The 26,938-nt window shown below is 38.9% G+C and overlaps 1 protein-coding gene across 1 annotated transcript in view; it reads right to left on the reverse strand.

Annotated features, from left to right (window-relative positions):
• pth1r (parathyroid hormone 1 receptor) overlaps positions 1–15,323 on the reverse strand; it is a 50,998-nt gene extending 35,675 nt beyond the window's left edge. The window contains exon 1 of the mRNA XM_030074070.1: positions 15,255–15,323. Coding sequence (XP_029929930.1) covers positions 15,255–15,323 — 69 coding nt within the window. The remainder of the gene's footprint in view (positions 1–15,254) is intronic.
• Positions 15,324–26,938: the final 11,615 nt, after the last annotated feature.

The following is a 26,938-nucleotide window of genomic DNA, read 5'->3' on the forward strand; positions in this document are numbered from 1 at the left end:
TAGCTCTGTCTCATGTAATTTACACACAGATTATGAGTCATATATTAAATAAGTTTCATTTATTTAAACAGATGGTCTCACTGAGCTCAAGATCTCATTTTCAGGAGAGAACTGTGCATGACAAGAACATAGACAAAAAAGGACAGAGACAAATGTCACATCACAATCACAGTACATCCATAAAACAGCTCAAGTTAAAGGAAACAGCCGGACACAAAGACTTTTTAAAGTTTTCAAAAGGAAGGAGACATTTCAGTTTTTAAGTGCCTAGAAAATCAGTCCATTTCTGAGTGCTATAATATTTAAAAGCACATTTGCCCAGCTCTGTATTGACACAAGGCATATTTAAAAGTAAAAGAATCATCCCTGCCCGTCATATAAAATGCAGTGATGAACTGTCAGAAATCTAAAGACTCATCTTGAAAGAGAGAGAAAGAGAGAGAAAAAAAAAACTTTAAATCTGATTTTAGCTTGAGTCCAGCCACAAACCCAGACAACTCTGCGCTTTCAGACTATAAAGTTAGACGAGTAAGAAGCATATCACGGAAATAAAAAAAAGGATGCCTATTATCCTTGTTTGGGTTTGAGTGCAGTCATTTTCTGTTCAAGCGCAAATCACAGATGGTAGAGATAGAGCCGGACTGTTGCTGACTAGCTCTATCGAAGCAGCCAGACACTCCATGAATATGACTCTGTAAAGCCATTAAAGGATCTGCAGGGCCATTAATGGATTAACTCCAGAAATATACATCACATGTTAAGTCATCAACCGCCGTGTGTTCAAATAGAAAACGACGTCCCTGCACTTCAAAGGGTTTAACACACATCTGAATGTAATGTTCATGTGCGCTGTTGCGGGTGGAGAGGCTTGGGGGACAAATGCAATGGAAGATTGTGGCATCTACTTTGAGAAAAATACTGTCAAACTGATTTGTGAGTTAAACAAAAAAGACTACCTGCACACATGGGCTCAACTGTGCTCGGTACACGGCAAGTGAGAGGTCTGTAACTGACCTGTCAGCATGGGCTTTCCACTTTCCACTTACTACAAGGTCGTGGGCACCGAGGTGTTTGAAACGTGTTTTTATTGCACCGAAAATGACTGGAATTCATGGAGAAAAAGCAAACTCTATATCAAAGGGCAACAGTGTGCATGGAGGGGAACTTGTTGGACTGGACAAGATGATAACGCACATATACAGTGGGCTGCAAATACGACATAGGACTGCAGCAATGGAGGTTGGAAGGAATTCGCTTTCGGTTCAGTCGCTCTTTTCACATGAAAGGTCAATTCAGTCACTAAAACAAGTGGACTAATGCACTAGAAATTCAGTACTTCCAGAAGACTGCTCTTTACTTAAAATATTTCGTTCACCGTTACCAGCAACGGTGAACCAAAAGAGAACGGATTCACTCTTATAAATAAAAAACTGCTACCAGTATTATGTGATTTTTGTCATTTATGTCTTTTAACAATCCTTTTCTCCCAAGACAAAAACATTTGGGAGCAAACATTTTTAATAATGATTTACTGGACAATATATTTTACACACACAGACACACATTTGCAGCAAGGAAGTATCACATAGTTGTAATACTGGAGACTTTGCCATTTTACAATTGAACTTTAAACATCTTGTGCCTCTGCAAACTCACTGCTATACAAACTACTGTAAGCAATGGGAGTCTGCTGGACAGCATATTTAATGATAACGCTATTATAAAAGTTTTTTCACAGCCGTATACTGTACACACTGATACTGACATATCTGTGATGAGCCAATATCGACCAATAATATCAGCAGTGACTAACTTACCATGATGCTCCCGATAACAGGAAAATGCAACTCTGACATCCACAAACTTACAATTGGTCGGCAAATGCATGAATATTCATATTTATATTCTATTATGTAAAAGCATGGAGGCAGCATGCATAGTAACTGTGACACACATCTGTGTTGGTTATGGAAATTTAGGAATGATATGGAAGATTATGCTGATATCAGCCGGGATATGGAGCAAGAAGAAAGAAAAGCAACATGTGCAATATTCCAGTCCCTGCTGCAGACCTTCAGATGCACGTTACTGTTGGAAAAACTATCAAGGGCAACATGTTGAAGCTAATAAGCTTATTCCACCGGGAGTGTGACTGATATGAACAACCATGCTACTTAACACCAATCAGTGAAAATATTAGCAGAAATAAACTAAAACCTCTTCAGGGTGTTCCTAGCTGGCGTTTGGAACCGCACTGTGCTGAAGTTAATGAGAGCCTCATGGTAAGCTTAATTTAAAATGACTCAAGGACTAGTAACATATTGGCGTGCCAATGAGCTGACAGCGTAATTAATATCATATCGCATGTAAAGAGATTGATGAACAGAGATGTGGAACACAGTGATGTTAATACGATCGTTTATGTTTTAAGATTAATCCGTCCAAAGTCAAAGTCACTGAAGGAAGAATGTCCATTAAAGCCCTCAGTATATTAAATTAACTTTGGTAATGTATGATGGCTGACAAAAATGAGACCACTGAGGCATAAACTGGTTTATTATATGTGTTGCTCTCATTATTACTCTTATTTTGAAAGGGTATGAAAGGTGCAGGATTGATTTTTAGCACAAAAATGGGCTTCAAACCAAACAGGATGAGGACTCAATTTTGAATTTCTGCATTTGGTCATATGGAAGCAACTTTAGATGCAGGTTGTTTCCAAAGCTAAGTGCATAAGTAGCACCAACTGCAGCTGCAGTCCTAGAATAATCAGAATAAACATATCATTGCCTGGTGTGTTATCCAGAGGAATACACACTCTCCACTAAACAGCAAGGCCCCAGTCGGTTTGTTGTTCCAAAGGCATGGCCTGTAATGTAATAAACATAATAAATAAACGTAATGAACTCCATGTGTGTTAGACAGAACTGCTTTGGTAGCTCAATACAGTTGTAAGCAACAGTTACATTACTCCCATTACCGTGATGGAGTAGCTTTTTGTGTACGAACTGAACTCAGTCATTTTGTTTGCACTTAAAGCTGCGATAACTGAATTAAATGACGACCATGTAGACTCAGCTGGTGAAAAATGGGGAATATGAAACTAATGAAGCAGCCGGCCTAATGCGTTGAATTGCATCGAATGTATTTGAGCCTAAATGTCTTTTTTTTTTCAGTTTTGGTTTCCATTTTAAATATCATCCTTTCGGGTGCATTGTAAAATTCTGTGAGTTCTCCAGCATCACAAACTGGACCAGCGTAAACAGAAAAAACGAGAAGAGTAATCTGTATTCATTTTCTGTGATATATTTTGAAATTTCCATTTTTTCCCCAATCAAAAGAATCTAGTCTGAACTCATCATCTTTTTTTAGAAATCACACGGAAAAGTCAAAAAGGTCTCTCTTCTACAACTTTAGCTTTGTGTACCTTTTGAATAAGCTACTTTTTCCCTATTATTTAAACAGAATATTAGTAACAATTTTACTTTTAATACTGTCAGCAAGTTAACAGTACTGCGATTTGTTTAGGATGGTTTAATTTTATCCTTGGTTGAAATAACATGAGTTGACATGTGTGAGACTAGTCCCATTTTATAAAAAATATTATTATTATCAGTATTAGTAGCATTATTTTATTTCATTTTTTAATTTGTTACACAGTTTGGCCACCGCCATGTCAAAGCTATACTTACATATTGACCTGAATTTGGCTCCTGATGAACACATCTTGTGCAAGGTTAAGAAAAAAAAATCTATACAGTATACACAAGTTAGACATGTTACACACGCGTCCTTGCACAAGTTCACTCCTGTTCGATTATTCCGTTTACACGTCAGCTCCTTTGTCTTGTCTTTGCAATCTGCAGACGGGGCAAAGAACTGCTGAATCATGTTTTGTCACGGTGATGTAAAACACTACGACTGGACGGCTCAAGATGACACCAAAGTCAAAGTTTCAAGTTTGACTGACTGGAGCTTTAACTCAGTCGCATTTTGTGGTTTTTATTTTCTCTTTAGGACACTTAAGCTTTCTCCTTCCACAAAACAGCCCTCTTTCCTAATGACACCAGGAAGGCGTTGTGTGTGAAAAGCTCATTATGTGCTTGTTCATTCTGTTGAACAATAATCAATAATAATGATCAATAAAAATGCTGCTTTCAATTGTGTATATTACCTAAGTTGGCTGTATTTTGGCTGCTGTTTTTGACATTTCATTTAGTGAAGCCTTTGTTTAGGAACTACAGTCTTTTTCTCTATTACTCTAACCACCAACTACCAGTGAGCACAACTTCTTCCAGGATTACTGCAATTTGTAATTGTTTGTTTGTTTTGTTTTGTTTTGCTTTGTATACACGGTGTCTAACACATTGCTGCGTGAAGCTTCCAGACTTTTTGGCCTGTTGGTGGCGCTGTGGTGAAAAAAAAAACGCATCATTCCATCACTCCAAAGATTCATCAAATTTGATCCAGCAGTGTCTGAGACACTGAGCATGAAGCTTACGGCCCTCTTTGCCTGGTGGTGGCACTGTAGTAGGACAGGGATCAGGTTTATATTCATAATACCTGACCCCAGCATCAAAATCCATCAAGTTTTGGCGTAACCAACAAACAAAGAAAAAAGACGGAACCCAAACTTACAACTATGCTTACTTTGTGTGTACATTGAACAGCGCCACCTGAAGGAGAGCTGATTCACTTCTTAATAGACTTAATATATGCATAATATGTGTGTGTGTATATGTGTGTGTGTGTGTGTGTGTGTGTGTGTGCATGTATATATAAAAGAAAAAGCCAACTTTGAATAGATAACGCATCACAGCATCCCAATATAAAATTTACATAAACGTTTATTTGGATGGATTACTAAAATATAACTGATCTATGGGAAATCCTGCGACTCATTTATTGTCATTTGAAAGTAGAACAAATTGTCCCATTCATTCATTCAATCTTTCATTCATTTGTTCATTTCTTTCTGCCAGCTTAATCCACACTTATATTACATTTATCTAGACAATTTACTGGCTCAAACCACATGACTTGCTCCTCTTGTCTTGCTGGAATGTCAGATGACAACATTACCTATAAATCACCCGTTTGGCTTTCAGCACATCATCAACACAAACATTAACTGCCTGCTCAACCGTACAGGGAACTACATTCACATGGTGCACCTAAGCTGCAGAGGCATAACTACATCTGCAGCAGCACAGAGTTTCTGCTCTCACCGGTTCATGTGCTAAATGCCGTGGAGCTAATGCGGCAACCCGGCCAAACTTCGCACCGTTATCTGAATTTGAATTGGCTCACATCTGCCCTGTACTCCAATGAGAGGATTTCTTACTCTTTGCTGGAAAATCTGGAGCTGTGAACTGCATACTTACAAACCCATAAGCCCCAGAGGTTTGCAATGAAACTAATAAAGGTCCTTTTAAGAAATCCGGCCTCCTCTCAGCCATGAGCCATGTGCCGGGGGACTGGTCCTGCCCAAAATTTGATCTGCATCCAAATCACGTAAACAACTGGATCAGATCTGTGGAATCCCACTCATTCCTGACTTGATAATTTAGGAAATTGATTTGTGTGCTGTCCACAAACTCACTGCATGTTTCATTCAGGATAAGAGCGGCATGAGTCGAGGGAAATCCTGTATGAAACCCAATCCCTTGTGCAACAGTGGGGGTAGGGCTCAAGCAGAACCCTCTGTCAATGGGAAAGTCAGCTACATGGCTGAGACTTTTCACAAGTCAACTCGACTGAGGTGCACTGGGATTCCAGGAATACTGCCCACAGGGAAGTCTGCGCCACAGTCTCTTACAGTGGATAACCAGAAAAAAAAAAAAAAAAAAAGTCAAGAAAGATCTCAAGGGACTGTAACTCATCCTGGTGCTAGAAATCCATCAGTGTGTCCTTGACTTGTTAAACTGTTGCTTTATCATACATTGTTATTCTACAGTCAACCGATATCCCTCCCCAGTTTGTTGGATTTCTATTACAAGCGCCTGTAATTGGACTGTAACTATGACAACAGCTTTGATGGTGCAAACTCTAGGCGCAGAGAGGAAGATAGACTCAGTAAATCTGATCAAAGATTGACAGCAGATACTCTGAAATTTGTCAAAATGGCTGACACATGGCTTTACAGTTTACTAGATAACCATCGCTACACACTGAACGTCTCTGTATTCAGCTGAAACTTTACAAAAAAAAAAAAAAAAAACGATGGAAAAATCACTCTATTCATGTCATCATGTCCAAACTTCAAAAAAAAAAAAAAAAGAAAAAGAAAAAGAAAAGTGACAGCCAAGATTTATTGGACTGTAGAAAAGAAGAAAGCGAACAGATCCACTGCATTAAAGCAGGTTAGAGATGATTAAGGATTATGTCTTTTGGGCACTAATTGTTCTTTATTAAACTGGGACAAATTCAGATTTTAAGATGCATCATGCAAAGACGTGTGCTGACTTGAGTACAAATGAGCTGATTTAAGTGATGAAAAGCAAAATTGATGAAAACAACATTGCCATCAACTCACAAGTCCTACAGAAAGTTAAAAAAAAAAAAAATCAAATCAGTGCAATAATATTTAGCTAATAAATACATCAAACCCCAACTATGCATTTATGCCAAAAATGACATATCTTTTTTTTTTTTTTTTTTTTTTTTTTTACACAGTTTAAATTACAGGCTTCTCTTTACCGGAAGAGCTTTATGCCTGTTGAAGGTCTCGCAGTGGACACACATCATTAAAATATCTGTGTTAGTGGTGTAACTTTTTCAGTGAGGTGTAAAAGTGGCATTGAGTTACACATACTCTAGCATTCTTCAAGTGGAAAAGTTGAAGAAAAAAAAAGCGGGGGTCATGGGAAGTCAAGAAAACAAGCCCTTTCCTGAGTCAAACACAGCCATGGTATAACCTTACCATGGCAATGAAACTGAAGACTCCCCTATTAACACACACGTTATGAGACTGACTCATGGGCCCTCTCAAAAGTGAGAAATATGTCAGTCATTACTAAAATGTGACCATGTGAGACATTTGGAGGAGAAAACTCAAGAAATATCAATTGCTTTATTTAACCAAAAAAGGCTCTGTGAGGCAGATACCATGGCCTCGGACACTGAGGGGTACAATGCCGCGCTGTGTGAGGGGCCTTCTCGCTCCAGACGTCGACTCTGTGCGCTGAATCTTGCGCTGATCCCAGGAAAAATCATGCAAACATGCTAACTGACCGGTGACAACAGCGAATGACGCTCTCACAATCTACCAGGGCAGGTCTTGTAGGGCGCCTGATAGAGTTTACACCTCGGTGAGGCTTAAATCCACAGTGTTGCGCTGTAAAACTAAATTACAAAACAGGATGTCTCAAATCTCCCAACCACATAATCTCATTTGGATGGAAAAATTGCATCCTAAACAAGGCGCTCATGAGGCCCATCTGTGTACTTGAATACGCTCTCTCTCTCAAATCCTTAAGCTTTAAACCCCACCATTCATTTCCATTTCTTTGCAGCCCATCACACACAATTACACAATGCTCCCTCTACCAAAGCCAAGTGTGTAAACATGGTATTTTGGTGTGTTTCAGTGACTGGATAATGTGACATTTCACTCTAAAAATGAGTGCAATACATGAGGATAATTGCTGCAAAGCTACAAGGTTTTGCTAAAGCTCCATCCATAATTACACTTGGAACACAACTTTAAGAGTCTCTAACTAAAAAAAAAAAAAAAAATGAAGAAACTAGTCCCATTATAGCAGGTTACAGCCTCTCTGACAAGTTAATTTATATCTGGCCTGTAGGCTAATAATGAGGGTTTATAGAATGAAGCTAAATGACAAAGTCACAAGGTACGGGAATGCCACAGAGAGCCAAGTATCATCACACAACAAAGCAAGGCCTTATGAGCCTTAGGAAAATTGTCCGAAACCACTACGTTAACCTACTTTTAACTTTTACCATAATTTGACTTATTGTGGTAATTGTAACTTTGTCATGAACACAAACAAAAGACCAGTGGGAGAAATGATTTCATCGTGAGTTAATGGTTTACTCCCAAGTTCCTGGTTTTTGTGTTTTAATCCTTTGAGGTCTGATTTTCTCTGTTTTCTGATTTACCCAAACGTCATTTTTTAAAGTCCTTCATCTTAAATTTTACCTAATTTTCTTTTAACAGCAACTGCACATACATTGCGGTGCTTCATCACTCTTATAGCTACATCACATTTACACTGAGTGAAATATTCAAAGTCAGGATGTCACTGTTTTATGGCTTCACCATTACATCAATGTCTTGTGTATCATTTTTCCAGCAATTCAGCAGGATGTACAGTACATGGTATCCTTGGAAACCTTAGGATTTTTAAAATAAAGTTTTCTGTGGGTCTGAACACAGCTCGGCCTGCAGCATGCATGTCTAATGACAGACCCACTGGTGGGACTGACAGGGCTGAAGATTAAGACTTCAGACATTTCCCTATAATATCATTACAGCGCTCAGGGAGTCACTGTACCTGTGCTGCTGCTCATGAGGGGAGGAGTCACATGACAGTCATGTTTCACTCAGAGGCCAGTTGATCTGTATATTGTGACTGTCATGCAAGTCTGTGTGAAACATCCTGTAGCGTGACGCGTGCACTCTTAAAGCCTGCTAATAAAACTGATACATCTCCTGCCAAATTCTTCCACGGTGGGGTTCAGTGAGCTCATGCCGCCTTGTGATTTTTCTCATCACAGATGTAAGCCCAAAGTTATCAGGTAGTCAGAAAAAACATCGTATCCATAATGGAGAGTTGCATTATCTGACTAATTGTTTACAAGAGAGTCTGTTTTCATGGCTACAGACATTATTTCCTCATTACGAGTTGGGGCTTCTAGGAGAAGTCAACACACCAAGGCAACACATTGGTAGCACACACAAAACAGCAATGTGTAAACAATGACATAACAACCACTACACTGGTCATCTGGTGCACAGATTTATGATACACTAAAATATAAATACTGGAAAGTGGAATTAGAACGGCAGCAACATACAACAACAATACATCAACAATGAGAAACAATTATTATACTGGTCATCTACTGCACATAATGATAACGTTCTGACACAGATGAACTGAAGAGCATAATTATGTTGCATCATGGTAGTGTTGGTCCAGTAAGATTTTATTGTGACCAATTTGTCGGACTGTACCAAAAACCGCATTATTATTTTTCTAAAAAATGGCAGAGGACCTTTATCAAACTATGAAACTGTCTGATTCTGTGCAGATCAGACGTACAATTTTGAACACATGACGTAACTAAAAAAAAGCAAGCAAGAAAGATCAAAGTACATTTCATGCAATACTTTATAATACCAGTAGACAACTGATGCATGACTCATGATTTAAATGCATGAATTAATGCATGAACTATCATGTGGTTCAATATTAATAAATGATGAGGTCACTATTAGTACATATGACTACTTAACTCTTAATGGATCATCAGTTTATGGAGCTTAACTCATGTTTAAGTAATACATGAATTTACATGTTGTCAAATTAGCTGTAAGGCAGAAGAACCAAAGCTGCCCAGACCGGTGGCTTTGGCTTCATACTTGTACTTGTTAGTGCTCAGAGAGCCTGATCCTCATCTACAGTGCAGTGTGCACTCAGTACATTTGCATCAAGTCTTCCTCCCAATCCAGCGCAGCATCAGCAAAATTGATGCTGATGTTTGGATGCTTTGTACTGTGGCACAAATATGAAAATGAGTAATGGCATCAAAGGGCATTGCTGAGGCTGCTGTTGGGATTTGAAATTACTTACTTCAAGGGATATTTTTAATGCATTTTTAATCTTATCCTGTTATTTTTCTTCACAACACACATTTAATGGCATGGGAAGAAGGTTCTACATTTGTGAGCAAGTGTTCTTAAAAAAGCTACAGCTTGAAGCTCGCCGTACCGCTGATTTCAGAGGGAATGCTAACAATGTTAATAGATCACCACAGGGAAACTGAGGGACAAATGTTTGAGGAGGGAGGGAGGTTCCCCGTGCTTTGACAATATAACATAAATTAAAACAAAACAAAACAAAACAAAAAAAAATCTGTTGCCCATTTAACATGCATTTTTGTGTTCATTTTGTCCCTTGGTGGTGTTTGGTTTGGTTTGTTTTCTTATAAAGCAGCAAAAAACTAATGACATGGCATCCTGTTATTATAATTTCAACACAGCAACAATGGAGTTTGATAGCAAAAATATTTTAAAAATGGGGTAAACATCAAGTTATACTGTTAGACTTTCAGAATCAAAGAACACTGGCTTCTTTCTAAACTCACAATTATGCACAAATATTGAACAATCAGCCCCTAGTTCACTTCTTAACTCTGTAAACTACTTCACTTCAAGAACAAAGCTCGGGCCCCAGCTAGACATACTGGGGACCCCTTCACTGGCTTACTTTTAGATAGCTAGGGGATCAATGCAGGTCCTCAATAAGAAAAGCCAAATCAATTTACTATCTGGATCTGATCTATAACACAAGGTCTGATCCAGGAAATTTTTGGTTTGTTTCGTTTTACATCGGTTTGTTTTACATCTTTTTGCCTCTTCTACAGTGGCTGAAGCTCTTAAGACAATCAGTTCCAAGAAAGCAACAGGAGAGGATCACTTAGAGCCATTTTTTCTTAACATCTCTGCTCCTTCACTGACTGCTTAACTCATATTTTCAACTGGAGTATTTATACTGGTATCATCCCAAAAGTGCGGAATGCAGCTCATGTTGTGCTGCTTCACAAAGGCGGAGATAAGTCTACCCTAACTATCAGCTAAGTTCACAACTGCCCTTTGCATCTTAAAGATCCTTGAATCTTTAGTCACTAACCAGCTGAAATGCTATTTAACCAAATATTCCATTCTGAGTCGCTATCAGTCTGGATTTAGAATAAAACATAGAACAACTTCTGCTGCTTCTGTTGTCTTAAATGATGATGTTTCCACTGTAGACGATAAGATGCACTGTGTAGCTCTCTCTGTTGAACTGTAAAAGGCCTTTCACACTGTTAATCAGCTCACACTCCAAAATAGACACAAATATTGGCATGGACTCAAACACACTGAGGTGATTTAGCAACTGCCTCTCAGACAGACAGCAGTGTACACAAGTGGGCGATGTTAAATCCAAGTTTCCTCCAATGACTAAGGGCATTCCACAGGGTTCTGTCTTAGGCCCAGAGTTATTTACCAGTTATATTAAAGTCTCCATGAAATAACCTCACATGATCTCTGCTTCCCGTAAAACATCATAAATGGTGACATCATCCTGCACTAGTGGGTGTAAATTAAAATTTCAACCAATAAAACCCTCGTAAATCTTTGGAAATCCTGTATCATTCATCAATCCCTTTAAATAAAATTGTGTTTTGCTCCCGAACTGAGATCCTATTGGTTTGCACTGAATGATCCTGCCCTGTGCCATGCCCCACCCAAACATCCTGTTTCAACAGGAACTACAAAAAAAAAAAAAAAAAATCAAGAAAATAAGAGTCCACTTCATGGGGTCTTTAACAATGCTGGCATGTCCCTAAATACATGTAATTTTACATTTTTATGCAGATGATAAAATTTTATACAGTTTGGCAAACTCTATCCAATAGCCATGGCTAATCTGCAACTCTCATTTAACACGCTGCTGTATGAACCTCTTAATCTTGAACTGACCTTAAAATGCAGATTAAACAAAGTTTAAGTTTTTCTCTAAAGCTGAGGAAATTGACGGTAGTCTTCAGATCTGCACTTTAAATGGTAAAGTGACTTAGAAAGTTCCTCATTATAAATATTTAGCCATCTGGATTGATGACAAATTTACTTTTAAAACCCATATAAACAACTTGAGTCACAAATTAAGGATATAACCTTTTTTTTCCTACAGCAACTTATCCTGTTTCCCTTTTTGCTGTAGGAAAAGGCTTGTGGTAGCGACCTTTTTCTCCATGTCGGATTATGGCGACATTATTTATAGACATCTCTATCCTTAAACATCTGGATGCTGTGTATCACTCAGCTCTTAGATATATTATTGATGACCCAGATGGCACCCATCATTGTGTCTGTATCAGAAGGTGGGCTGGCCCTCCGTCTCTGTCAGGTGAGATCAGCACTTCTATCTACTTCAAAAATTACCACCTTATTTATCGTCACTCCTGTCCCTAAGACACTGTATTTATAACACCTTAAGATTTTAGGTGTGACTGTTTTACATAATACACTTGTATTTTTATTCCTTTTTATACCTACACCCAGGATATCTAAGAATGTATTTATAATTTGTTATCCTATAGGATTGTACATCTAAATCTTTGTTGTTTTATTATTATTATTATATTATTTTATACCAGAGCAAAAAACTATTTAGTGTCATGTACCGATTCTCTGGATTGATTCACTTGTGTATATAGGGGGGAAATTGTTACCTCATATGCAAAGCCAAATATTTCATAGAGATTATCACATCCATAATCCGGCTTTCTCTCTTTGGTAGAGGTGGCATATCTAATAACTTAGAGTCTGTTGTTAGAGTTTTACAATTATCTACAGTTTTTGTGAAAAGATGGTGGAATTGTTGTTGTTTGTTTTACAATTGGAAATTCATCAGTAGTGCATAATACATGTGGAAGCAGCTCTTTTTTATATAAGTGTGCTGACAGATAGTGAGACATTGCAGTTTCCTATAGCAGGGATTGACTGTAGAGGCTTTTTGGGGCTGTGGGTGATGGGAAACAACTCTTTGTATTTTACTGCTCACTACATATGATAAAGAACATAATCGCCTCTAATCACAACAGCGTTCCCTTAATTAGTCAGTGAAAGCCAATTTTGTGGAATCTACCCACAGAAAAACACAAAAATTATCATAATTTATATAGGAGAATAGCTAAAAGGGTATAATACTGCATTCCACTATTGAAGTCTATCTCACAAATGCACCAGAACAATTCAATATGTATTAGTGCAAGGCATCTGCTGTGCTCAATTACCAGACAAAAATTGAAGGGAGATTATCCCATACCCTAATTTGTGATGTTATGAATTACAGTTACAATGATGGCTTCAATTACGTTTTCTGATTGTCAGCTGTTAATGCTGTTACAAAATAAGCTCCACGTGGAGGTCAAAAGTGAAAACGAACAGAGAGTCGTTCTAAAATTGAGTCTGGCCCCCTTTCACTCTCACTGGCACACATCTTACAACATACATCTTGATGACACTGCAGATAAAATTGTGATTCTCTGGTTTCATTTTTTGGAGGATGGAGGAGCCATGTGCATGAACATCAAATGAACTGTCTTCAACCAAAGAATTCAGGAGTGTAGCTTTTTAGTTTGTTCCAAGTTATCCACAATGCCCTGACTACAAAAATCCTCTATCAGTCAAGCCTTATTTGAATGGTAATTGGGTGTTGTTTATGTAATACTGCACTGCAGCCAGAAATACCCCTTTGATATACAATATACATGAAATTAAAGGTTACAAGGATGAATAACAATGTGAACTATTCTCTTCAAGCTGAGCAAATTGATTTAACTTTTACTTCACCCAACAATCACAGTCAGTGTTCACATTTTTTAGCCCAAAAGGCATAAAAACACCATTCCCTGCAAAAAAAAAGCAATGGGCTAAAACAGTCAATAACACAGATATTTCCCTTCAAACTGGTCAAAACTGCCCTCCACAACACATCACATGACCACCTTCCCATTCATATTTTATCCACCCCGGACATTATTCATGGCTGTCACACGCCTTCGCTACAGATGCTACTCTGAGTCCTTCGAATGAGGATCCAGACACATGCAAGTCATCACGGAGAAAAACACAGTCATGAGGCAGACATTAGATGCTCGCTAAGGTTCCTGAAAGTAGTGCTTCTGCTTAATAAATGCAATAACAAGTGAGTAAGCCAGGCAGTCAGTCATACCGAACAAAGGCTCTAATGAGGAAGTGCTCGGGCTTTGTCTGTGATTTGTCACTACAGCATGTCTGCTGAGGTGTAAAACACAGTCAACAGAATTACTGTCAGCCTGCTTCACCTAAAGAAAACACTGGCAAAATAATCCATAGGAGCACCATCAGTTCACCATGTTACACTAACAATTAAGTTGATATATGACAGGCCTTTATAAGCAGCACTGACAATTGTGTCTCAAATCAAATACAAAAAGCTTTGTGTCACTTCTATAAACAGGGACACAGATGTTCCACTCTTAAGTTTGGCATCCAGAGCGATCTATGTCCCTTTTGGTCATCTATGGAAAAAAACTGTTGCTTTTTTGTGGAGAGTGAACACTAACCAAACACCAAACTCAAAGGCGGGTAAACAGTATTCACAGACACAGCATTTAACGACTGAATGTTGAATCAGCTATAAATACACGGCTATGTTATAATTGTTTTCCTCTGCCATCTAAACCAATGAGCCTAGAGGTCCACTGCGGCACAGTGATGGACCACATCACTGGGAAAATGCACTGTACCTCAGAGCCTGGGCGAACTGCCTGTTGAATGCACAACAGTCTCAGCCAAAACACACAGAACCAACTTGGTGCACTGCTCTGCCTGCACAGCCAGTGTGTGCAGTGCAGGCCTTCAGGATACAGCTATGGCAACATTTAAGGGAGCAATTATAAATCACAATACATTGCAAGTGTAAATTATTAAAGCTATGCACCAACGTAAGACTTGGAAGTTTTTATGTGGAAGTTTTCAAAGTGAATGAAGTGTACATATTCTCATTCTGACATTAGCATGAGCTCACAGCACGTAGGACAATTGTGAGGTTACAATAAACATCTTATTACAGGAATTGTGTTTCCAGACACTGCTTTACACAAAACAGCATGTTATTGTGACTGTGGGTAGATGCACTTAATGGAACAAGAGTGTAATCACTATTACTTAAAGCCCAAATTATCCAGAGCAGCTTGCTGCTATAGCAGCCCTGTCAACCTCCTCAGTAAACTTCAATCTCTGAGAGCAAACATGCTGGGATCACTGTGTATTTCAGGCTGCGCAGCATTGCTGAACTGCCAATAGCTGTCAATACAATAGCTGTTCTTCAGGCTGCTGTCTATGTTTGACATACTGTCAAGTGATTTGTGCGCAGACAAGGCAACGCTGGAAGTAACAACATTGAAACATTCAAAACAATATTCCAGAGTACACAGCAACAACATAGGCTTGAATATTTATGAAAGAGACTTACCAGGCACAGGCTGCTGAGTAGTGAGATGAGAAGAAAGTCCAAATTGTGGGGCACCAGAGTAGATCCCATCCCTGACCCGAGGCAACTCTACCAGGACTTCCAAGAGTCCTTACAACGCTCAAATAGATAGGGACTGATGCGCAGATGAAATGATTTAACCTACTTAGCTATCTTCAAAGTGGAGCCAGTTATGTTTTTTACTCCATCTGGCCTCTTAATGATGATGGCGGCTTGTAAAATCATAACTCTATAATCTCCTCTCTTTGCCCTCGCTTTTTTCCTCTAATCTACTATATGTTCAGTCTCAGCCTGCTCACTTTATTTCTCTGCATCTGTCTCTTTTTTCCCTCCCTTCTTCTTCTTCTGAAATTACATCCACATGTCAGAACTATTTATGTCGCTCTCGCTCTGCGGTGGGAAGTTCAAATGATTCTTTGTAGGGAAGAAACCAACGCTGTATTTTTAGGTCTTTTAAATTTCCCCTCAGACTAACTTAAACACTTCAGTATGGAGCTGAGCGCCTTATGGCTTATTCCAATCTTTCCTTCCAGAGTCGGCACTTATGTCCAAATTGTTAGGTCAGTGCTGGACAAAATAAGACCAAAATGTATCACTCCATCACCAGTCGCTGATGAAATTCACAATTTGAGTCCCTCTGGCTCATGTCACCATCGGCGCAATAGTCTACTATCGTGCGGGCGACAGTATACCAGCAGGGTTTACTCACAGCAAGAGCAACATATAACCACAAATATCATTCTTTTGCAGACTAGAGCATGGAACGACAAACTTGCCATAGATTTGAATACTTTGCCCCGATCAACTGATCAATGCATTGCTGCACATCCCTGGTTTCGCTTTTCTTTTCTGGAGCGACACATGGCAAATTAGGAGTAAATTTCAGAAGTCGTGTTGAACTATTAACGGCGTCTAGCCTCGCACTTATATTGCAGCCGAATGTATGAAACTCCCTAAGCTCCTCTGTTTACGCATGGTGATGTAGCCTTAAAAAGCTGGAGAGTAAATGAGAGAGAAAACGCCAACTTGGCTGTAAGAATCACTACTTACTATTTAGAGAAAGCCAAAACACCCTGACGGATAGCTATTTCACAAACGCCTGAGTATCTCTGCGCAGGGTAAATGTAAAAGTTGAAGGTTTTTCGTGTTGGGAAGCGTCTCCAGATGTGGAAGGCAGCAGGTCGTGTTCAGTAGTGAGTATGTGGATGGAAAGGGGGGGTGGAAAGAGGCAGGTAGGGTGGAGCGTAAAAAGCTCCCATTGGTGCGCACTCTCTTACGTTAGATTAAACCACGACTCCGAAATGACATATTTTCTCACCCCTCAAACAAACTCTACATTCAACAGATCTCAGGGCCTTTGCCAAACCTTTTTTTCCTGCAGTCTCTCAAAAGTTGCATCTAGTAAGATTAAATTACCGAGACATAATGCAGAATATCCATTTATATCCAAAGGCGCATTTCACCATCTATTGGTTTACTGTAATTTACATTAGGGCTTTATGACCATCTCCTTAAACTAAACACTTTTCTGCAGCACCTTTTAAACATGTCAGTGTGTTTGGAAGTTTAAACACATAATCACTTGCCACTATATGTTTTAAATTTGTGAACACTGTCAGGAAAAGGAAGGAAATCTGTTCTAGGTCAAGTTTTCTATATGCTTTTTTCCCCTTCCATGACTGTGGCTATAACTTATAAAGTTCTATATTCATGCACTTAATTGTCATAGGCACAGTTACTGGCTTTTTTCCAGGAGTAAATGGTTTGTCCTCCTGATGTTCCCAATGTTAATAAATCAATCAATCAATAAAAAAAAATAATAATTAATTAATTGGATAGATAGATAGATAGACAGATAGATAGATAGATAGATAGATAGATAGATAGATGTTATTTATAATGAAAAAATTAAGAAAGAAAGACAGTAACACCACATAGGCATAAAGTAACATTCAGAGATCATGAATGAGAAATGTGTAAGAAGGAATCATATTATTTCGAGGTCAGAATGTCTCATTATGAAGTTTTATAATACTTAAACATATTCTGTCTCAGTTTTAAGCATGAGGCAAGCAGAAATCTCTGAAGTTAAAATTGCTTTTCATGAAAATCATCATCACCAAGGCATTTAAATCTTTACTTTTTGAACATTTTTTAGTGTTGCAGAAACTTTGAATGCAATCATGTTTAAATTATGTTAACAAGCAAACTTAAAAAAAAAAAAAAAAAAAAAAAAATGAGCGTCTGATGATTTACAGAGACTAGTTTACTAGAACTGGACATCCTCAACCTCCTTATCACCACCAGGCTGAAAGGTACAAATGGTTCAACATTTGTCACTGGCTAAAATGGCAATTTAACATAAGACGCAATGTATCCAACATTGCCATAAATTGCCATTTTCATTTTTCTGAGGCATTGTAACTGCTTTTGGCATAGAGATAATTCATTTTACTGAGTCAATTACTTCAAAACAAAACTAAACAAAACAAACAAAAACAAAACTTTTGATCTGTTCACAGCTGCCAGATACATGCTGGTAAAATTTCCCAAAAGAGACATGATATGTTTTATGCATAGGAATGCATGATGCTGCTGGACCAGAGTCATTCGCTGCCATATGTCTCTGGCACAGACTGAGGGAAGACGTGGCACAAACACAAGTCCACGAAAATGGTTTGTCCTCTCGAGGAATCTTGTGTTGCTGAGAAGTCACAGCATGAACCGCATGACATCAATCATGCCTAAATTTATTCCACTCCTGCGCTCATTAGTATTTATACCTGAATGCACACATCTAATTGGATGATAATATACAACACACGGAAAAGCGTCTTGCATTTAAATATTGATGACCAGAGTGTAATTTGATGTAGAGATTTCCTTTCCATCTCATTATTTACTGTATGAACTAGTATGAACTGGAAAAAATAGCATAGAGTAGGCCCAGTCCTCCTTTGCCAGACTGGTATGAGGCTATAAAAATAGCACGCATATATGTAGCAGCGCTGTTATGTCAAGGTATGAAACACTGAAACAGCATGCTCTGCCACGATCACTCAGGATAACACATACCTGCAGGCCTGGGCAAAACAGTTATCTATCTATCTATTGTGCTGTATGCATTAAAGGTTGATTATGCTAAATTGCTGGCTGATTCAAGTAAGGACCATTTAGACTCAGCTGACAAGAAACGGGGAATAAGCACGTAATTTATCAGTGAGTCAGGCCAACTCCATCACTGAATTTCTTAACTTTTTCTGCGGTTTGTGCCAGATGAGTCTCAAGAGTCCTCACCTCAATGCAGTTGTACATGGTGTTCCTTTAACCTGCTTCTGTGGGTAAGTTTTCTCTCATGTGACAAAAAAAAAAAAAAAAAAGAGTGCAGGAAAAATCATAGGCAAGTACATAAATCTGTTAAATTTGTCAGTTTACTTGAGGATGAATGACAGCTTTACCCTTATGAAAATGTCACATGTGAAATGTGCCTTTTCCTTGTGAAAATTTACATTTCACCTGTGGATTTGCCATTTTCACGTGTGATTGGCCATACTCACATGTGAAAAGAGAGCAGTGTCACATGTCAACTTGAGTTTTTCACATGTGATTTGCTTTTCACATGCGATTTACAGTTTTCAAATGTGAAAAGAAAACAGTGTCACACATGAACTAGATCTTTTCATTTGTGATTTGCTATTTTCACATGATTGAAATTTTCCTCATGTGAAAAGAAAATTGGTCACACAAAGTCATGTCGAATTAATGTTTTCACATGTGTTTGTCTTCTGAATGAGAGTTTCCATGTATGAAAACAATATGAAATCACATGTGAAATAAACCACATGTGATTTTGGAGCATGTGTATTTTTCATGTTGCTTTTTCACATGTGCAATAATCACATGTGGTTGCAGATCACATGCGGAAAAACATGGCAATCACGTGAAAGAAACCACATGTGATTTTGGAACACATATGTTTTTCACTATGTTTTTTTTCACATATGAAATAATGAAATCACACCTGATCTAATTCGTTAGATCATATTTGTTCAAAAACCACAGGTGGTTTGGTTCACTTGTGATTATTTATCCTTATCCTAAAATTGCCCTGAACCTCAAATATCTATTTCTCCAAAAAGGTTAAGCTGATGCTCGTCCGCTCCCACATGATGCACATGATGTCACTAGTAAAATAAATGAACAAAATACATCAAAATAGGAAAATTATGAAACATTCAAGTGTTTTAACTTTAAAGTGATCGTGCAGTGCCACTATGAGTGATGTGCATGAGCACAAAGTGCACAGTATGCTGTGAGTGTTTTTACCCAGAAATCTTATCGTATCATATTTTCACTAACATACACCATTTCATTATTTTCATTTCTTCTTTTAATTAAATTTTGTCCTCTTTTTCCTGGAATATAATTGTATTATCATAACAAACCTTTCAGCTATCAGCTCAAGTGATCCTTCCTGTGATGAATACCTTAATCCCAGGGAGAGAGTTAATGAACAATTTGAAAACTGTCGTAAACAAACCGCCGGCAGCGAGACATCTGACCGTAAATTTGCTCATCCAGCACATGCGGAAGTCTGCACCCTGCTGTGTCTCAGTAGGAATCTCCAAATACTGTAAGCTGCAGCAGATTAAGGAGGCTGACTGTATTCATGGCATATGCATAATCTCCACCCCATTTTCTCTCTTTCTCTCTATTTTACACCCCTCGCTCCTTTTGTCTTTGAAATGTAAACTCACATCGGGGCGTCAATAGCTGCGCTGACTGGTAATTTTCAAGATCTTGAGAGTCTGACTGATGCTTCTTAGTTTTTACCATGAACGTGCAGTAAAGGCTTGTGCAATTCCTGGTAGTGTAGCAACAGAAATGCAAATGCTGCAGAAGCTCATCATTTGAAACAGTCCATTGGCAGGTTAACTGTGCCTTTAAGCCACTTTATCTTGCTATGATTATCCCTGGATGTGATACTCAATTTTCCCCCAGTGACCTTGTCCTGCAGACTCCACCATTGTATTTATCATTGAAACACATGGCTTCTGATCTTTGACTTCCATCTGGAATGATTAATATCCACCTCCGGTAAATCTCCCACAAAGTGCTTGGCAAATGTCACCCACTATTGGCAACAAAACAGATGAGAGGTTATTAATGTGGGACGAATGGTTAAGCCTCTTTAGAGGTATAAGAGCTCTTCAAATTGGGGGAGCCAATAGCTACAGCCAAATTTGACAGTATATTGTCAATTCGAATGGAGTGATTCCACTGATTCTTGTGCACTGTGTGGCAGTCATGAAATCTTTCATGCATGAAGAGCCCGTCAATATGGAGACACTTTTCACTCTGATGCTAAAAGACGCACTTCTCTTGGAAATTGGATGCATTTGATTCCCACCACAGATGTGATGGACAGGTTTTGGGCTCCACATGGAGAGTTTATGACATGTTTGGTACAGTTTTGTCAGGATGTGCTTGGGAAACTGCCACTGTACAGTCCAAATGACAGTCAATGGTAAGCTGACTTGTTGATGCCTCATCTCTTGCTATTATGTCAACTGCATGATGAGAGTCAGATGTCAGTGCCTTTGGACTGCCTGCAGTAAAGTGAGCAATTTTCAGTGATGTGGAAACCCAGAAAGTTGGAACGCCTTCCATGCTCCAGATATAGATTCTGCAAGAAATGCATATCTTATTACCCTGACAGATTAAAAAAAAAAACCTTTATCACTTCAAACTTCAAGTCATCTTCATGGAAGATGTGGGTTTTTGCCCACTGTAAGTGATTAACACATTTCTGGATCATTCTCTGCCTGTTCATTGGATGTGACCATTTTGTAGCCATCATGGCCAGTGGGAAAACCTTCCCTGTGGTTTCACTGACATGTTTCAAAATAGTGAACAAGCCAGTATTCACACATTTATGCCTGGCATGTTCACTGAAATATTTCAAGGAAAGCAGCCCAAAATTATCGGAATAAATATATACGGCAAAATAATGAGGGGCTGGGGACAATGAATCTCTTTATAGCCTAAGTGACACATTTTGCTTATTAAAAAAAATGTGGAAACTCTCATTTGAATTCAAAGCACGTGTGCTTTTTGGACACATGATGGTTTTCATATGTGAAGATTTTATGTATGTACGTGTGTATGTATATATCTATCTATGTATGTATACATTTATTCATTCATTCATTCATTTTCTATGTTGACATGTGACAGAATTTACATAAAAATTTCACTTCACAGTTAAAAGCATGTTTTCAACTGTCATCCATATTTCCTTCACATGTGAAAACCTGATGCCACATGCAAAAAGACAGTTCATAGGTGAGAGCAAGAAATTTCTCACATCCACATATAAAAAGCAACACGTGCCCAACTTGTGCATGTGAATTGCATTCCTTTGTGAGGGTTTTTACTTAATTTTTTAGCATTTTCATCACAGCAGCGATTGGAAGACAACAAACATTGGATAAAAGCACTTTCCCCTTGTGCCTCAGAACAATGGCTGAAATATCCCAAAGGAGTCTATTTTGAGTTGGAGCGGGGTCAGCTCATCTGATATGAGGGCAACTCTTATTGCCTTGACAGCTCACCCACTCAGATCTCCCAAAGGTATACCCGGAAACAGAGTAAAAGGACTAAGCTGGCGAGGGGGTGGCAGATGCTGTGTTGAGTGGCAGGTTTTTACTATTTCAAATGCTGATTCCTCAGTCTGATGTGTTAGGCTGCTGAGGCCAATCATGAAACATGCAATAAGCCTCAAAAGGATAAAGGGGGATTCAGCAATCTATAACTCATCAACCTCTATCCGTTATCAAGGAATTGCAGCAACACCAACAAGTACAAACAGTGACCTGTGGTTGAATCAAATAAAGGAGGTTAGAACCAAAACAAGATACATCTTGAAAGCTGCGGTCAAAATGTCAGCACGTGGCAAAGTAATTGCTGACTAATACTGATCAGAAACTCCCAGCAGATATATTTTGGTGATTTTGTGCAACAGATGATGATAAAGTTTTCCAAGTGTCATCTCTAATTTGTGTCCTTGGGAAAGATTTAGGAATCATACGGTGGATAACACTGACTGCATATGTGAAAAAATGCAGAAAACATATAGCAAAGGATTACCATTCGAATGCAAATACAAGCATACAGCGGCACACAAGAATGCAAACACAAACAGGAAAATCTGTCAAACATGTGTATTCTTTTGCTGAAGATGAAAGTGTAGAACGTGTGGTCAGACAAATGTTTGTCAGCTGATACTGTCAACAATATCCCTGAGGGAGCAAAGTTAATTTGCGATAAGAGAGCGACTCAGTGAAATTAAAAAAGAAAAAAGTCTGTGCTGTAACAAGTGGACAGCAAAGCAGTGGAAACTTTTTGAGGTGAGTCTAGATGCTCCAACTCTTTTTTATACAACTGTTTGTCGCTCGTATAGAGGAAAATAAAAATAATGTGTCACAGTTGACTAAAATGAAAATTAAGACATTGAAAATAGGCGTGTGTTTCTACAAAACACCAATATGTTCAAAAGACTTGTTCTTGCAAACTCAATATATTTATTTATTTATTACTGTTTATTTCTTTGTTTTTGACAACATTTATTTATTTATTTATTTATTCTTTCATTTATCCATTTTTGCACTATACAAATACTAAACATATATTTTTTTATTTTAATTTATTTTATTTTATTTCTAAAAAATTAAGTTAACTGAACATTTCAGCACAGTATCCAGCACACAGAAGGTTACCAGAATCACTGAGCTTTAAAGGCCAGTGCAGCCATGCAACATGTCTACAACTGTTATTACTAAAAGGAAAATGTGAGTAGAAAACAAAATGCAGTTTGGGGTGTGGAATATTGAGACTTTTCATAGATTAACTTTGCTCTACTGACCTGCTTTGGCCAACAAGTACCTGCCTGTTGGCCAGAAATGATGTGAACAGAGCAATGTCTAGATGGTTGTGCAACTGATCAATGATGAGAAACAGTGCGCAGGTCAAGTAGCAAAGATTAGAGGATTCCCAGGTATCTGCTGCAAGAAGAGGGTCGTTTGTAAGACGGAAGCGGCAGTCTCTGTGCTGTGTGGCCAACAGAAGCCAGATTGATTTTTTTTTCTCATCAACTCATGAAGAAAAAGAGCTTTGAGGTATAAGGGGACAAACCAGGTACCTAACAAAGAATAACACAGAGAGCACGGGGATTTAATCAATCACGGATTTGATATACCAAGGGCACATGTGGTCGTCCGCTTTCAAGATTCAAGAATCAAGATTACTTTATTGGTCCCTTGGAAAATTTGTCCTGCACATAAAGGTTGTCGCATAAAAAAATACATAGAATTACAGTGCACTAACAGACATGAAGTGCATAGTGCAGACTAGTGCAGACATAAAGTGCATTCAAATAATTAAACTCAGCCCTCATTTCACACCCTCCTGCTGCCCTGAGTTTGGGAGATTCACTGATACGAGGATGAGTTTTTATACCTATTCATCTTTTCCTGTAGTTAACTGGAGGTTGTAGCACCTTATGGACCCATAGTGGAGAATGATCCCCAATATGTACGGGGTCAAAAATGATTTCATCTATAGTGTTTACAGGGAGATGATGGTCATCACATCATTGCACAAACTTTTTAACCTCCAAACTGAAGGCAGAAATTCCAGCGTCTGCATCCGTAAGTCCCACGATGGCAGTGACATCAGAAAACTTGACAAGAAAAGCACCAGGATGACGGCTTGTACAAACATTTATATGTAATGTAAACAGAATGGGAAAACCACAGAACTTGCGCGTCCTTGAGGAATACCTGTGTTAATGACTTTAGACTCAGGTAATGTCTGGCTCACTGGGTCCTGTTGATCAAAAATGAGTAATACCATCATATCATCAGTGCCACAACTGTCAATATAGGCAAGCAGTTCATTTATGTTGACTTCAGCTTCCACACCATCAGCCTTTCCAGATACTTCAATAAAATAGAGGTCATAGGGCTGGTTGTCCATATACTCATTATTTCCTTTGGGAACAGTTTTTCTTTTTTGGAGGAGGAGGAGGAGGAGGAGGAGGAGGAGGAGGAGTAATGATTGCAGTGATTGGTTTTGCAGATAGATGGATCTGTATGTGAATCAGCAGACCTTTGAGAGGCAGAGACTCAAACTGATGTAAGTTTCTCTAGACATGCCTTCAAAAGGAAAGCAGAGACGCCATCAGGGCCTGTTGCCTCAATGCTGCTCGTTCATTTAAAATGTCTTGTGACTTCTCCGGTACTAATGTCTGTCCTTGGAGCACAGTCATCAATCACTATGGTGTTGATGGCGCTGTCATGTTCTACAGAGAAGTCATGTGAATCGATCATGGGATTTGTTCAAATCAGACTCACGGTCTGAGCTCACGCAACACGACTTCAGAGTTTCAATACTGTCAGTGGATCGGACTTTATCACTTTTAACAAGAGCTTTGCTCCTCTGTGGGACAGAATGGTAGATGGGAAGAGCTGAGCGGTGTTCTGATTCAGAATTGGACAGCGGTGGTTTGGCTGTATACGCGTCCATGTACACAGTCTGCCATTTGGGCTGCAGCTCGCCCAGCGTTTCCACATAAACAGCACAAATCACAATGTTCCCAAACTCCCGTGGAAGGAAGAACGGCCTGAGACTCAAGTATAAGAGCTCAACATTGCAGATATTATCTGTTATAATTGCCTACACCACTTATTACTGATATAAGCACATGCTCCGCTCCCCTTGCAGCATTGCCAGGTATGTGATAATTATTGCATTTGTATGATATTTTGACCTCTCTATGACACCCAATAAAAAATGCCAAAAAGTGGCCAAAATACAATAATTTTTGCCATTCACAGAAATATCCATAAATTAACTTTATTTCCTCACTGCTTATTCAAGATCAGGTTTTCTTCTCGACATTAGAAATACCATTAGAGAAATCCGATCCTAGATCTGTGTTTAGCGGGAAAGACATTCAAATACGTCTGTCTGAAGTATCCAGCTAATAATTTATCCTTTGTTGCTGCATGATCTGCGCACATCTACAGGAGTGAGAGCACGTCCGTTTGGCTGTTGTAACTGGCTTTTTTTTTTGTTTTTGTGAAATTACAAATTTACACCTATGATGTCTCAGGACTCCTTTCAGTACATGCCAGGGAAAAGCCATCCAACTCAACAAGTGAGCTAGAAATATCTGGGTGCTGCCAAGTTCCTGTAAAAACTATCACACATGACTCGCAATACTTGTAGCAGGTTCTGGTGTAAAGTTTAAGTTTGTCCATTTTATTCGTCAGGGCCTGTCCCTGCTCTTGAACTTGTTACCCCATTTCCCCCTCGGGGATCAATAAAGTATTTCTGATTCTGTTATCCCGCCATGGGTCTTTGTAGTTCCTCTGGCAGGTCAGCAAAAAGCTGCACTCTCGCCCCACTGGAGTTTCATGGAATGTTATTGTTTGATGGTGGCCTACTGCGAAAAGCAGCAGAAAACAATCCTGTGAAGAAAATCTCCAAAAACCTTTGCCATTTCACAGTGTGACATAGTATTATCACAAAAGACAGAGACAAAACAATTACAATATTAATAGCTGAATCATGGTTAAAACAAATTATGCAGCAGCACAGATGCCCTACAGAGCAGGCCACCAGCTTTAAATCTGTTCCCTGTTCCCACAAGAGCATATACGCAGGAAAAGTACGTCTCCATGAAGTCTGCCTGTGTGAGACGGTCCAAGTGTGGTGGGAGATTTTGACTGATAATCAAGACACGTATGCTCTGAACCAAGGTCGCTGCCACAACAACCTCGAGATGGCAGGAGTAATTGGAGAACCTGTGAGGGAGGACGTCGGCATGGATGAGGTTATCTTGATGTCAGCATGATCACATGTAACTGCCTGACAGTGATCAGAATCCAAATGTCCAAGTTATCCCATCGTGTCCATCCGTTTAATTTGTAAACTCATCTTACTTGATCTGAAAGCATCCAGAGACATAAATGAGAGAGGTGAGAAATGGTGAAAATGAAAATGAGAAGTTAAATGACACTGGGGCTTCAAATATGAAGTTTTGTTCCTATGCATGCTGGGACGTTCTCCTGCCCCCTTGCAATCCTGATTGGGATAAGCAAGTATGGAAAAAGGATGGATGGGGTGGATGGAGGTCCAGTTTGTTACCCTGTGGCCAAAGGAGGGCGCTGTGGCTCAGTTGCTGGAAGGCACCGCTGTGCTGTCTCAGGCCTGCAGACTGACGCACTGCCACCAACTGAATAAATAATACTGTTTCCTAATTAGATCTCATAACATACTCTTTTAAGTATGATGCTTGGTAGATATTTAACATGAATCTAGTGGTCAGTAAATGTTGATGTTTGAGGTGGTGAAATTATTAGAAAAGAATGGGACCAAGAAAAACTTACAAACTTTGCACCGCAGCCTCAGTAAATGCGACTGTATGTTGTTTCAGGGCAACATTATGCCTTGATGGGTACTAAAACATTAACTGACAGTTCTAACACACACACACACACACACGCATACACACAAGCAGAACGAATGTTGTTCGCTGGGGCCAAAATTTATGACTTCTAAAAAAAAAAAAAAAAAAAAAAAAAAAAAATTAAAGAAAACGC

The sequence above is a fragment of the Myripristis murdjan genome, chromosome 17, assembly GCF_902150065.1.
Source record: "Myripristis murdjan chromosome 17, fMyrMur1.1, whole genome shotgun sequence".
NCBI lineage: Eukaryota > Metazoa > Chordata > Actinopteri > Holocentriformes > Holocentridae > Myripristis > Myripristis murdjan.